Source organism: Ursus maritimus, unplaced genomic scaffold, assembly GCF_017311325.1.
Source record: "Ursus maritimus isolate PB19 unplaced genomic scaffold, ASM1731132v1 scaffold_14, whole genome shotgun sequence".
Taxonomy (NCBI): Eukaryota; Metazoa; Chordata; class Mammalia; order Carnivora; family Ursidae; genus Ursus; species Ursus maritimus.
The window spans coordinates 36,652,752-36,666,423 of record NW_024423786.1 but is presented as its reverse complement, the minus strand read 5'-3'; the positions used below and the strand labels follow the sequence as shown (position 1 = coordinate 36,666,423).

Genomic DNA, 13,672 nt, shown 5'->3' with positions numbered 1-13,672 from the left:
GCAGTGTGGCCTGGTGCCAAACCCTGGGTGGAGGAGGGAGGATGGTTTGGTGACACTGGGTGGGGTGGGGGGGGTGAGTGGAGCACAGCAGCCATTCTGGGGGCCCACACAAGGTTCTGAGGCAGTGACTGGCCCCCGGGGGTCTCCTCCATCAAGGCCAGCAGCATCCAGCCCTGGGGAAAGGGCAGCAGACGCTCTGGCGCTATCTCCGGCTGTCAGTAAATGCTCCCCTTCCTCAGCACGCCTGCAGCCGGGAGCATCTCTACGCAGGTCTATACTGCCTGCCCTTTGGCTTTGAATATGGCTGGGATCATACTGGGCTTCACACCCCTTTGGCAATCTGAAAAGAGCCTCCTAAGGAGCACAGCAGGCAGACCCAGGCCCTGTCCCACGGAAGGTCTGCTCCTTGGGCACAGAGCACAGGCCCTGCCCAGAAGCAGCTAAATAAGGAGGCCGGGCAGGCTGAGAACGTGGGAAAGGCTCCGAGCAGCCAGCCCGACCTGCCTGGGGGACCAGCCGGCTTCCCTGCAGGCAGCAGCCAAGTCGGGTGCCGTGAGCCCCAGCCCTGCCGGTCCAGCCCGGGCCTCTGCCCATCCCCCGGATGGGCCTCTGTAGTCCCCTGGATCTGACAGCTCCATGCACACAGGGGACACTGAGGCCTCATGAGCCAAGGAGCTGAGTTCCCATGATGCAGGCAGAGCTGTGGGAGTGGCAGGGGGGAGGCTCACCCCGAGCCTGGGAGCAGAGCAGCTCAAGAGGTGGACTACCAGTGGCCAGGGAGGGGCCTCGACCTGGCTTTGTCTTTGAAGGGTTATGAGCTGGCAAGGAGGTAGTGCAAATGGGTGTGGGGGGGGGGGAAGGGGTCTTTGAGGTCCCTGCTCCCACAGAGCCTTGGAAACATCTTGATGGTTTCTGTGGCAGGCAGGGTGAGCCTCGGGCCCCCCCCTGCTTCACTCTGAGCAGTGTTACTGTGGCCTGTTTCATGCAACAGGCTCCAGCTCTAGTCCCTTGTCAGACAAGGAGGGGAAACCGAGGCTCAGAAAGGGAGAGACTGGTTTGAAGTCACACAAGAGCTCAGCACCAGGTCTCCACATCCAAGGCTCTTTCTAGCATGTGGCAGTAGCCATAATAGCACCTGCCTTATTGTCTGGGACCTCCCAAAAGCCCATGAAGGGTACAGAACATGCCCTACACCCTACCCCGCCTGCCCCTCCCCTACACTTAGCAGCCATGGCGAGCGATCAACTAACAGCCTCCAAAATGCTGGGGCCACTTGGGCATGCTCTTTATTGGTGTTCCCTGGGTGCTGGTGCAGAGTCCCTGGGCTGAGGGGCCAGGGCTGTGAGGGGCAGGTGGCAGTCTCACAGGCAGCAGGTAAGAGGGTACATTCTGGCATAAGAACGTTTTTGGGAAAGGCTCCTGCGTCTGGGAGTTGGCAGCGGTGAGAGGAATGGTGCGCATGTCTCAGCCGAAGACACTCTTGGCAGGTCCGGCTTTGGGCTTCTCAAAGACGGTCTCAGTGCCGGTCCGGTTGCCGCTGAACACTGACGGGGCAGTGCAGCCAGCTCGTTCTGTGGGGAGGACGGGGAGGATGGGGAGGTGTGGGAGGGGCATTCGTGGAGGGTGCCCCCCTGAGCTCAGGAGCTCTGGCCTGTCAGGAACCCACCCTGGGACCCCTCACCCTGTCCCCCGCCCCCCGACAGCCATCCACGCCCTCCACTGCCACCGCCGGAGAGGATACTCACCACACTCCTGCATGACCTGGTACGTCTTGGACTTGATCTCCTGGTTCTTGGCTAGGTTCCCACGGGCCCCCTTCAGATCTTCCTCCTTCACTGGGGGGCGCTTCTTCTTGATGGGGGCCTCCTGAGCACCAGCCTTGGAGAGTCCAGAGCCTCAGCTTAGAAACCCAGGCCTCGAGGCTGAAAGCCCCTTCCCACCTCTGTGCATTGGCCCTGAGACCCCTCTTCCCTGGTCACCGAGCTCAAGCCAATTGAAGGCTCCATTCCTCTTCTAGAAAGCCTCCCCAGCTGCACTCTACCCCCCACCCCCAAGTCTCTCTGTCCTTCTCCCACAGACTGGGAGCTCGGGGACTATGGCTCCTGTGGCCACACGCTGTCTGTCTGCCTGGCCAGGCTCAGGCCTGGGCACAAAGGGGAAAGGGAAAAGGGTCTGGTTTCGAGGTGGAGTTTCAAGGGATGAATTCTAAGACCTGCTCACTGGGTGGGTCCCTTAGGGATTGCCTTTCTCTCCCCCCAACTGCCTGCATTTGTGTGTTTTGGGGGTGAGAATAGGGTAAAAGCAGCAGATGCCCATGAAGTCAGTCTGCAGTGAGCACCCACCCATAGGGCAGGAAGCAAGGAGAACCCTCCACTTTGCCTGCTACTCTCTCTCTCCCTCCAGGACTAGGGATATTCAGACTCAGTGCTTATCCTGTCAACCCCAGGCGCCCACGAGTCTGAGGCCTCACTCCTTCCTAAGCCCTGGGGACAGGTGCGGGGAATCCCTGGTCCCCGAGTCTGGGCTGGGCTCCTGGGGCAAGACGCTACCCGCCCTGCACAGAGCCCTGTCCGGCTGGGGAGATGCCAGGGCAGAGTTGGGTACCTACAGATCCAGCCTCACGTGTGTGTTCACACACATACACACAGTTACAAACGGGTCATATGGTCAGCTTCTTCACACACAAAAGTACCCTACACGTTGTCATGTTGTCTCCACTCTCTAGGCAAAGCAGGGAATACCACCAAACCCAAGATAAATAGGGGTTTGTCGGCAAGCTGGGGCCCGGGGTTGCCCTCCCTGGGCCCTGGCCTTTCAGGGGCTGCAGGGACCCCTGTTTACGCCTGGAGTTCAGCTCAGGACACAACGGTCAGAGACAACAGTGTCCAGGTTCCCATCCCCGCCCCCGCCCCACACAGCCTGGGCTGGACCCTCCTACCTGGGACATGGTGGGTCCTGTACGAGAGCTGCTGTGAACGCGCTCCTCCGGCAGAGGCAGAAACCGGTGGAAGAGATCAGAGCCGCGCCAGCCCTCTGGGGCTTATATATCCCGGAAAGCCACTCCCCTCCTCGACGGGCTTCCTGATGATTCAGGTCCACACAGCCTCTAGTTCAGAGTTTATTCTTGGAGATGAGAGGGTTTGGCTGAGCCCTGCTGCCGGGGGGCTGTGGCCCTGGTGAGAGCAGGTGGCGGGGGAGACCCTGTGCCCTCGCAAACAGCTGCTCTAGGGCAGGAGGGGCCGGGCCTGGCAGCTAGCAACGGGTGTGCTGAGGAACGCAGATCCCAGAATGTGTGTGGCAGCCTGAGCCGTCCAGCTGGGACAGTCCATCCCCACGCAGTGGGTGTCCCTGAGGGGAGCAAGGGCCCCTCGCCTGGCTGGGCCGTTCTGAGCTTGTTTTTCCTTCTCTCCCTGGATTCCAGAGGAAAGAGATTTTCCATCCCTGCTCGGCAGCAGGACAGAAGCTGCCCGCGTCTGACACTCGGGAACATGTGCTTGCAGCGCGCACAGCCCCCCATGGTTCACAGGGGAGCAACCGTGGCCGAGGGAAGCCCAGGAAGCCACTCTGTTTGCTGTTGTGCCTGTCCTCTGTCTGGCTCCCAGGGCAAGTTCAGCAAAGGAACAAAGAGGCAGGGGGTAAAGTGCCCAGGAAGGAGCAGGAAGAAACTTGTTTTCTGATAAGGGCACTGGTGAGTGCAGGCAGGGAAGGGCACAGAGCCTCTGACCGGATGAGGTCACCCAAAGGTGCCTGGCCTGAAGACACTTAGGTGGCTCAAAGAGGGTGGGTGACATCTGAGCCCATTCCAGGTACTGAGCTGTGGAGAGAGGGACAGATCCAAGGTCTCCCCTGAAGGTCACCTGGCTCTCTGCCAGCTCCTAATCGCCCATCCTTGAAGGGGAGACCCTCGAGGCACACGGCAGGACTCCTCACCTGGGGTGAGTGTGGGGAGTGGCTGGGGTGGGGTGTCAGCCACACCCGAAGTCCTTGTCGGTTTGTGACGGAGGTTATTTTTATCCTTGGAGGCTCCAAGCAGACGGAACCCCACCAGGCACTGACATTTGGTTATCCCGAATGTCACTCCACTGCTGTCACATCTCCAATCCCACCCCAAGCCCCAGCAGGCCAATGTGAGGACTGCCAGGCTCCATCTGAGACAAGTGCTGACATGAGGAATGCCTTCTGACAGCCAGGGGCACGAACCCAGGCCTGCGAACAGGGCCACGAGGCACTGAGGGCAAGCCTGGCCTGGGGGGGAGGTGCTCTGGCACTGCCCCCACGGCTGGCTCTGCCCAGGGAGGCACCTGCCTTCCAGCCCCATGGCGTCACGGACAAGGATGTGGACTGTTCACTGCTCACAGCTCCCATCCCCCAGCACCACTTGCTCCTCAGGGGGAGGTAAAGTACCTTTTACTGGCATCTGCAGGGAAGCGGAAAAGGCGAGAGTGCGCTTGGTTTCTTCCTTTGGCAGAGCCCGGCTCCTGTGTCTGTCCCGGGGTGATGCAGGTTCATTCACACTGGGTTTCCTGGGGAGAGTCGTCTGTCTTCCTCTTGTTTTGTTTTGTTTTTTTTTTAAAGATTATTTATTTGAGACAGGGAGAGAGCACGAGCGAGGGTGGGGGCAGAGGGAGAGGGAGAAGCAGGCTCCCAGCAGAGCAGGGAGCCCAATGTGGAGCTCGATCCCAGAACCCTGGGATCACGACCTGAGCCAAAGGCAGATGCTTCACCGATTGAGCCACCCAGGCGCCCCAGGGGAGAATCCTCCAACTCACTGGGGAAATTTTCTTGACCCTACTAAACTGTCTCAACTCCAAAGAACACACAACCAACAACCACAAGTGACGGTTTCTTTAAAAAAAAAAAAAAAAAACTATTAAGATGTGAAACTTTATTGTAAACCATTTTACAATGTAAGTACATCGTCTTCCCTTTCATTTCAAAAACGTATTTCTATGAATCTTAACACCACTGATGAAACACCCCCACTGGAAGGGCAGTGGAAATAGGCCATGATTTGCTCACAGAGTTCTGAGTTCTAATAAACATCATGAAAAGAGAGATCAAATGAGACCAGCCCACCCACCTAGCCAGGAGCTCAAGGTGCCGACGGCCATTGGACCAGAAGTCCCTCCCTGAGAGCAAAGCCCTTCAGAGCTGCCATGTTTTCACAGGGTAAAACCGAGAGCTCTCCACTCCTGGTCGGAAGTGTGTGCAACTTCTAAAAGCCAGCCCTACATCCTACAAAGGGACTGCTTTGGCCAGTGAGAAGTTCCCAGAGCTGTCTATGCTGGCCTGGCTGCAAAAGGCCAGTAAGTTGTTGTCTAGAGGGCAGAGTGGGCTCCTGGGTAGCCTTCCAATGGGGACTCTGGGCTGCAGGCTACAGGACTAGATTGCCTAGGATTTGAGCCTTTATAGGTTTTCTCTTTAAAGGCATGACAGGTCAACATTCGCCTCGGACTGTCTGTTGCTAGGAGGGGCATGAATTAAAGCTTGAGGCAGGAGGCCACCAGCGTGCCTGAGGGTTAACTGATGGGACACTGGCCTTTACCCCAAAGGTCTTCTGAGCAGACCAAGAAGCCACTGCTGCCCAGGATCTCACCAACATACCCCGCTTGCCATTGTCAACATCCCACTGACAGCAGAAGGAAATAAGGCCAACAATGATTCCTGCCATTCAGACGTGACAGTTCTACCTCATCAGGTTATTTCCATTAGGTACAAAAAACTTGTTCATGACCCTGACTTATAAGCTTCCATCATGGGTGGCTTGGCCAAGGTCCACATCTGCACAGATCAGATGGACAGCACACAATATCCAGTTAGTGTCCCATGGTTTCTCAAGCACTGTGACACTTGCCACGTGGCCGGGTAAAGAGCTGCACCTCGTAAGGCACCTCGGGGCGGGTGGTGAGGAGACGCATCCCAGGGAGGGAGGACAGCTCAGCAGGAGGTTCTGACCATGGCCCTCTGCATCTGGTCTCTTGGGACAGCGCACCACAGAAAACCCCCCAGTGACTGCAGGAACCACTCCAGGGAATACAAACTGCACACACACACACACACACACACACACACACACACACACGAAGGGCAGGGAAGGCCACACCGGCGAGGCCACGCTGTCCAGTCCCACACACTACAAGGCTCTCTACGATTAGACACCCATCCCCAGGTCAGCCAGCTCTACAACTGTGGTTCAGAGACGAAAGCCCTTATTGAAATCCGGGATACAAGGAAAAACCACCCCTCATTAGCCACTGCTTTGCTCCCCAAACCCAGTGCCCAGCAGGCACTGGGTCTGGCCTTGAGATGAGCAGATTGTCTGAGGCCTATATAAGTCCTACTTTTCACCTTCCAGGGACTGTGGCTCCTCCACCCACTGTGCCTGGAGCTGAAGACTGAAAGCACAGCTCTGATTCTGAGCTCAGGAAGGTGGAGGAAACAGGGGCGGGCACAGGCTGTTCATACAACATGGAACAGGAGGGAAAAGCAGGGAGAGCCAGCAACGCCACGAGAGGCTGACATGAGCAGGCACAACGTCAGTTCTGGTCTTCCCCAGCACCGGTTCTTCAGGGGAGACACCCCACTACAGCCGGGGGACGGGCAGGAGTGAAGAGCCAAAATGAGGGCTGGTCTTGCATACAGCCTCGCCTCCCGCTGCAGACACCCGCACTTGCAGAGTAGCCACCCAGGGTAGCAACAGGGCCTGGCTCCTTTGAGCCCTCTGGTTCCAGACTCCCAGGGGAAGACGAGTGCAATTGTGAGACGGAAGGCAGGCCCAGGGCTTAGCAGCTTGGCTCCCACGCCACAATTCTGACCCAATCTACTTAAGGGCAGCACATTTGTATGTAGGTCTAAAAGGAAGGTTCTGGGCCAGGTGGCCTCCCTGCACCTGTCTCACTTCTAGCTTGTACCTTAGCGGTGTAGTTTTTCGTTCCTTAACTTCTGTGGCTGCGTCTGGGCCACGACAAAATGCTGGCTGCCCCACTGTGCTGCTCCCACAGCAGGGTGAGGGCCCAGGCCAACCCGTTCCACCGTGGTCAGCAGACTCACAAAGCTACGGGAGGCCTGGGGCCATCCTAAGCAGTGAGGGCCACTCCCCAGGGAGGGGACCGGGGCTTCGAAGCCTCTCCCCGGCCTGTGGATGCACACGCAAGCTCTTGCACCTTGACCCGCCCCATCTCCAGCTGCCCTGCTGCTTTGGACGCTGTGAGAAACAGGATCACCGGGTCAGGAAGGCGTTCCTCAGACTCTTGTGCAAAAAAGGGGTCACCACCAAGATGTCAGACACAGGACAGCCTGAGAGAAGGCTCCTGGGACTGGTCCAGCAGCTGGTTCTGAAGGCTCCACCTTACACTGGGAGGCGAGGAGGCCCAGATTGAATTTTAAACTTCAGATGTGGAGACCAAAGAGAGGCAGGGAACACAAAGGGGTCGCCTCATGGTCTCAGTTTCTCTGGACACAGACCTCCAGGCTCTTCTCTTGGTCACGTTTAACTAAGACTTCTAACCTGTCAGCAGAAAGCCAAGCAGCTGGACCCACTTGCCCCGGGCCCCGGACTGGCCTTTGGACCAGCTGCCTCCCACTCAGGCCCGGCCTCTACAGAGCCACTGGGTTTGTTCCTTTCAGACACGGGCTCCTCTCCCTTCCTGCCAGGACCATTTACCTCATTCATCGCAGACTACCTAAAAATATCCCAAATAAAAAACTCCCGACTTTTTCTTCCCGCTAGTTCACATCCCACAAAAGGCAGACAAACCCATTTCTTTGGGGCTTAAAAAGAGTTTTTAAATACAATAGTATGAAAATATAACTTAAAAATATAAAAGTCAACAGCATACGGAAGACTTAAAAATCTATGTTTTGCCCATTAGTCCCATAGGAAATAAACACATACTCAAAAACATTAACACTGTGACAGCTCATAAAACCGGCTTTAGAAATCAGTAGTTACAAAGCCATTTGGAGTAAGAAAGCATTGTGGTTCCAACTTGGTCAATGAATGACTTTCAGCCCAAAACGTGTTAGGTCCTCATGCTCCAGGAGCCTTGGGGAAAGGCTCTACCCAGTCTGTGCGCGCGTCCGTTTTCCTCCTCAATGCCACCCAGCCAGACACAGAACGGGGCTTCTGGGTCCCTCACAACACCGTTTGGGACAATGACAGACACACAAAACGCCTCGCTTGCATATTTGGTCAGTGTTTGTAGTGCAACTGAGTGGGGACCTCCGGCTGCCTGGAGCCCCTCGGCGCTGGCCCAGCCTCCCTCTGGCAAGTCCCAGCAGTCTGGGAGCGGGCGGAGACAGCGAGAGGAGTGGAGGTAGAAGAGGAGGGGCAGAGAGGAGGGAAGGAGGGACACTGTGCAGCGACCATCTGCTGACCTGGCAGGGCCCCCACACCGGACCCCAGCACAGGAGCGCGTCAGACGGGCAGCCCGAAGCGGTGCTTCTTCTTCTTCGCAGGCTTCAGGGGGGTCAGTCGGCGCAGGTCCTCCTCCACGTCCGACTCCTCCATCTCGTCGTCGGCTGAGATCAGGATCTGGGGTGGTGGAGAGGCATGGCCTGAGTCACCACCAGCGGGGCCTTCTACCCCTGCCCTCCCTGCACCCCCGCAGCAGCGTGCTAACCCCTCCAGAAGGCCCGGAGTCTTGTGTTTCTTCAAGAGAGGGCGATGGGGAGGCCCCTTTACGGAGTGAGATCACCCCAGACGTCCCTTACTCCCGGTGTATTCACGGGCTCTTGAAGCCAGCGCCGTGTGGACGTGCCTGCCCCTCTGCAGCGCTCCCCCCTTCTCCAGCCAACCTCTAGCTGGGATGGAGCCTAGCCAGAGAAAACTCAGTAAGGACCCCCACCCTAAGGTCATCCCGGCAAAAACGTCCAATCTGGACACAGGGCGTCCCAGGTCCTGGAAAGTGCCCTACAGACAGCAAATGCAAACTCAAAAGTCCCTTTCAAAAGGCAAAGCGAACCTCTGTGAAGCACACATAAGGCAGGCCACGTTCAGAGCAGCTGCTGTGAACCAACGCTGCAACTTGCGAAGACAAATGGGAGCCCTGCACTTTTCTGAGCGTCTGGAAGGACTCGGCCATGGAGCAAGGGCACTTCCTGCTGACCTGCCACGCTGCTTGCTGGCTCCTCAGACCTCTGGGCACTGGGGAAGCACAGGGACAGTGCACCATGAGCTCGCTCTCTCCCAGGGGCAGGACAGCTGCCTCACCTCTCCCTGGACCACTCCCCTCAAGGGGTCCCTGATTAGACCTTCTCTCTGGCTCCCTACCACCCGTCCAGGTGCCCCCATCACAAAGCACCTTGCCCACCTGGCTGAGACCTTTGCCGGTACCTCATTCCATGTCATTCTGTCCTACCCTACAGGACACATGCTGCTCTGGCCACGAGGGGTTTCACGTGACCCAGAGGCCACCACACGTGACCACGATTGCTCCTGAGTGGTTGCTTCTGCCTACAGTGTTATCATTTATCTAATGTTTGCCAGGCTCTTGGGACAGGACAGGCCCCGTGCCAGATCCTAGGGACACCTAGGAAGATATGGGCTTACCCTCTTTCCTGCTCTTCTACTCAGCTTTCAAAACTCCCTCGGGATGCCCCCAGGAGTTAAACAGACGTTCCAGGGTCCTCACACGGCTTTGTGAACGCCTCAGTGTCAGAAGGATCACACCGTGTTAGAAGGAGCTATCCAGACGCTCACCTTCACCTCATCCAGCCTGAAGGTCTCCGGGGAAGACACTACCTCCGCCATTTCTGCAGCCCCACCCTCATGCAGAGCTGGGCACACCGAGAAAGCAGACGAGGCCTCTCAGGAGGCAGCCCTGGCCTTGCCCCACAGCACACAGAGGTGCGGGCTCCCCAGGAGCGCCACTTGGCCTCCATGCTCCTATTTATGACCACTAATCTTCCCGAAGTCCAAACCTTTGAACTCAGGACACCTGACAGTAAGGGAAGGGGCAGTTCCCCAGAAGGTCTGGCTACCCTTATGTTTTCGAAGTCTCTAGGGGGCTTAGCCAACACTTCTGCTGCTCTGTAGTGGTGGGCAGGGACTGAAACACCTTAACGCTTACAGTCAACGATCAGGCCCATGACAGTCCTTGCCAACTTCCCCGAACACGGCAGCCCCTCCCTTCCCTGTCTTCCTCCCCGGCGGAGGTCCAGGCTATGGGGGGCAAGCTGCACCAACCCACCCGGTGCTCCACCTCCCTGCTGTGGGCAGGCCAGGGGCCACCACATGCGTCCCTGCTGGATGGAAGCTACCAGTCTCTTCTTCCTCCCCCTGGCCGGTGCTGAGAAGACCAGATGCAAACAGAGGCCGGAGACCTCCTCGGGACGGGGCACGGCGCGAGGGCCCGGCCCTACCTCAGACTCTGACTCCTCGTGGGATGCGGCCCTTCGGTAGCGAACCTTGCTCCCGTTCCTTGAGTCCTGGTTGGCTCCCCTTTCTTCTAGTTTAGCTTTCGTCCTCCCCTTTCTCATGAGGAAATTGTCCACTACCCAAAACATCAAAGCCTGCGGGGAGGAAACATGCATGTTACTCTGGGATAAGCCAGCTGTCAAAGCAGAGCCGACCCCATCGCCATCCTTCCCACCCGCTCCAGACTGTAAGGTCCAGAACGAGGGGAAGAAAAACCTCCTCCAGTCCCCCTGCTCTCTCACAAGCTTACAAAGAGATTTCCACCCTCCATGTCCTGTGCCTCCACTTTCTTATCAGAGAACCAGCAAGAAAATTCTGGCCCTCTTTGGGCTTTGGCCTTAGCCGCTGGCAAGGTTTCTGGGCTCTGGGTTGGGGCTCCTGCCCCAGGCTGAGAGGCTGGCCCGCCCACTCTGCCACAACCGTTAGCCCCAGGAGACTTTCATGTTCCTTCTATTTCCTAACTTCTAGCCAGTGTGCTCATGAGTTTCTCTTGGACCTCTGGGGTCAGGGATAAGACAGGGGTGAATTCCTAACATCCTGATTTAGAAATTGCTGGTTGTGCATGGGAGGGCCTCTTCCGCGGGAGGTCCCCTGGCAGGGTGGGCAAGACAAAGTTCCCAGGACCTCCCCTCTTGCATGGGGAGCCTGAAGTAGGGTTCTGCCCACTGAGGAAGCAATCCTGCCATTTCCAGGTCTGGAGTGGGGAGGGGCCTGGGGGCTGTAAGGGGCTTTGTCTGTCAGACTCAGAACTGTGAACAGGACACTGGAAGGCAGAGAGCACATGGGGGTAAAATGCAACATGGCACTGACATTGACAAAGAAGGGGACGATCAGCATGACGATGGCCAGTTTCAGGTCTGGGTTTTCAATAGGATTCAATAGGGCCACCTGTAAAGAGAAGCAGACTCCGTGAGGTAGGGAGAGACCACAGAGAAAGTGCCTGGGGGTAGGGGGGCAGCAGCACACATCACCCATGGGGCCCTAAGCAGGGCGGCTTAGCTTAGACGACACTCCCCCAGAACGCTGAGGGGAACAGCGCCTCACGCCCAGGGCTGCACGGGCAGTCCCCAGGTGTGACCGCTAACAAGGGACAGACCTCCGGGAGAGCACCTAGAGCAGTTAGGGCTTTAGCAGCTTTTCCAGTGCTGTGGACTTGGGAAGTACAGTGGGCTTACAACACTGAGCAGAGCAGGGCCCACCCACCGGGAAGCACGGAGGATGGGGATGGTGGGGCTTCGGGGAATTGGAGGGAATGAGGTCGGTGGAGGCTCACTACAGACACTAGCAACGAGACGCCAGGCCACCTTCGAACAGAAATCCTGCACCCCAACCACCTCCTGAAGGACAACAGCTCTGAAAAGCCTTGGTTTATTTTCTTGAAAAATAAAACTCAGACACAAATAAAACCAAAGAAGGGGCGCCTGGGTGGTTCAGCAGGTTAAGCATCTGCCTTCGGCTCAGGTCGTGATCTCAGGGTCCTGGGATCGAGCCCAATCTGGCTCCCTGCTCAGCAGGGAGTCTGCTTGTCTCTCTCCCTCTGCCCCCCTCCTTGTGCTTGCATACTCTGTTTCAAATAAATCAATACAATCTTTAAAAAAAACAAAACCAAACCGAACCAGAGGAAGGCCAAGTTCTGAGCTACTCAAAGGCTCTTTGGCTGGTTTCACACGGCCGTGTGGGGGAACTGGGCAGCGGAGGCTTATCTACACAGTACATAGGGGCCAAAGGACAGGGCCAAGGGAACCCTGGGAACAGTGTGTAACCAGCTGCTTCCTGCGGCACCCAAAGGCTTGATGAAACCACTTGCCAAGAGAGGTGTGTGAGGGCATGTGCAAATGTAGAGAACACACTCCCAACAGTTCAATCGTGAGGCCTAAAGACTGTCTCAGCCAGTAAGTAGCCCAAGGGCAGGGACTCTTATGTCCCCTGGCTTTGCGTCTCCCAAAGCTTAATGGAGGGCAGACACTTACACGGTTCAAGTAGATGGATGCTAAGTGAAAAAACAAGTTCCTGCTCTAGACAGGCTGCCACAGCACACAATCCAGACTGCATTCGTGGAGGTGGAAAAAAAAAAGGAGGAAAAGAAAGAACAAATTTGCTTTCCCAATAAGGCTGGGGCGTGTGGGTGGTAGGGGAACAAGTACCGTCTCGCTTGGCGTCCCAAGGAGCTGCTAAAGAAGGGACAAGAGGCAAACCTTTTTCCACTGAAGTATGAGGAGGACGATGAAGACGACAGACTTTTCAAAAATCATGATCACGATGTAAAGAGCACACTGCCCAACCCAGGCTCCGCACTGCAGAGGGTCTCCTGCAGGGACAGTGGGTGCGCAGTCACGTGGGGCCCAGACGCCAGGATCCGAGCCCATGGCCCCGCCCCACGCCCACAGCTCCCGGGAGCCCTCAGGCCCCCCGGCCCACACCAGAACCGTGGCTCTAAATCCACTTCATGAGCCCCCAAAGCACCAAGAATCACTTCAGCCAGAACAGACACATGCGGGTGTTTTAGACAAAATCACAGAATTCCTAATTTGGAGATACCAGAGTGGTGCTTCTTTCAGGAGATTCTAGGATATAATTAAGGAGACTAAAGTTAGTAAGTGTTCACTGCTGGGGCTCAGAGAGCTGGCTCTTTTTGTCCACTGGTAGAGCTGTATGAAGCAAGACTGCTATTATTATCCGTTGTTGATTTTTCCAGTGACTGTGGCGCTATCCATCCTTTGCTCCATCCGTGGGCTGCCTGATGTTTGTGACTACGAAGGGAGCAAACTTCCTCTTTGCTGGTCTGCTACCCCGAGCCGCCCTCCCCGACTGCTCCTGCTGCCCTCAGCCCTGAAAGCAGAATTCAGACTGGAGGGATCCTGATTCTGTCTCTGTGGGGTAGCCCAACACAGCTTCGCTGGGGAGAGTGAAGGAAACCGGGTAGAGAGGCAGGAGGGAGGGGCTGGGCCTTGGGGCCGTGACAAAGGTCCATCTGTGACCCCATCAGTCACTGTGCTTGAGAAATGGAGAAATACAACAGTTCACACTAGGGCACATGAAGGCCCTGGAGAGGCTCCAGAATGTTTCAAAAAGGACTAGAGGAAGGGTGGAGGACCAGCCCCAGGGATGGATCTGTATCCTCGGGGACAGGCAGAACCCATGGGATGGGCCTCCAGGGAGCCACACATGCCTCTCCAAAGTGGGAGACCTAGAGAGGAGCCAGGGGACGGGGGGAGGCCACTGGGGCCAGCTCTGGAGGCTCTGCTGGAGTGGCCG

General features: G+C 56.9%; 2 protein-coding genes across 2 annotated transcripts in view; both read right to left on the bottom strand.

The window, feature by feature from the left end:
- Positions 1 to 1,261: 1,261 nt before the first annotated feature.
- Positions 1,262 to 3,094, bottom strand: MUSTN1 (musculoskeletal, embryonic nuclear protein 1). The gene is made up of 3 exons (XM_008703675.2): positions 2,939 to 3,094; positions 1,746 to 1,878; positions 1,262 to 1,571 (listed from the first exon to the last, which is right to left on the bottom strand). Exons 1-3 carry the CDS (start codon positions 2,945 to 2,947, stop codon positions 1,465 to 1,467), a joined length of 249 nt encoding a protein of 82 aa, XP_008701897.1. The 5' UTR covers positions 2,948 to 3,094; the 3' UTR covers positions 1,262 to 1,464.
- A 1,776-nt stretch (positions 3,095 to 4,870) lies between these two features.
- The window catches only part of LOC103675064 (store-operated calcium entry regulator STIMATE), a 52,919-nt gene continuing 44,117 nt past the window's right edge, over positions 4,871 to 13,672 (bottom strand). The window contains exons 5-8 of the mRNA XM_040628694.1: positions 12,613 to 12,725; positions 11,228 to 11,305; positions 10,363 to 10,512; positions 4,871 to 8,533 (exon numbers count right to left, since the gene is read on the bottom strand). Of these exons, the coding sequence (XP_040484628.1) occupies positions 8,417 to 8,533; positions 10,363 to 10,512; positions 11,228 to 11,305; positions 12,613 to 12,725 (458 nt within the window). The 3' untranslated portion in view covers positions 4,871 to 8,416. The remainder of the gene's footprint in view (positions 8,534 to 10,362; positions 10,513 to 11,227; positions 11,306 to 12,612; positions 12,726 to 13,672) is intronic.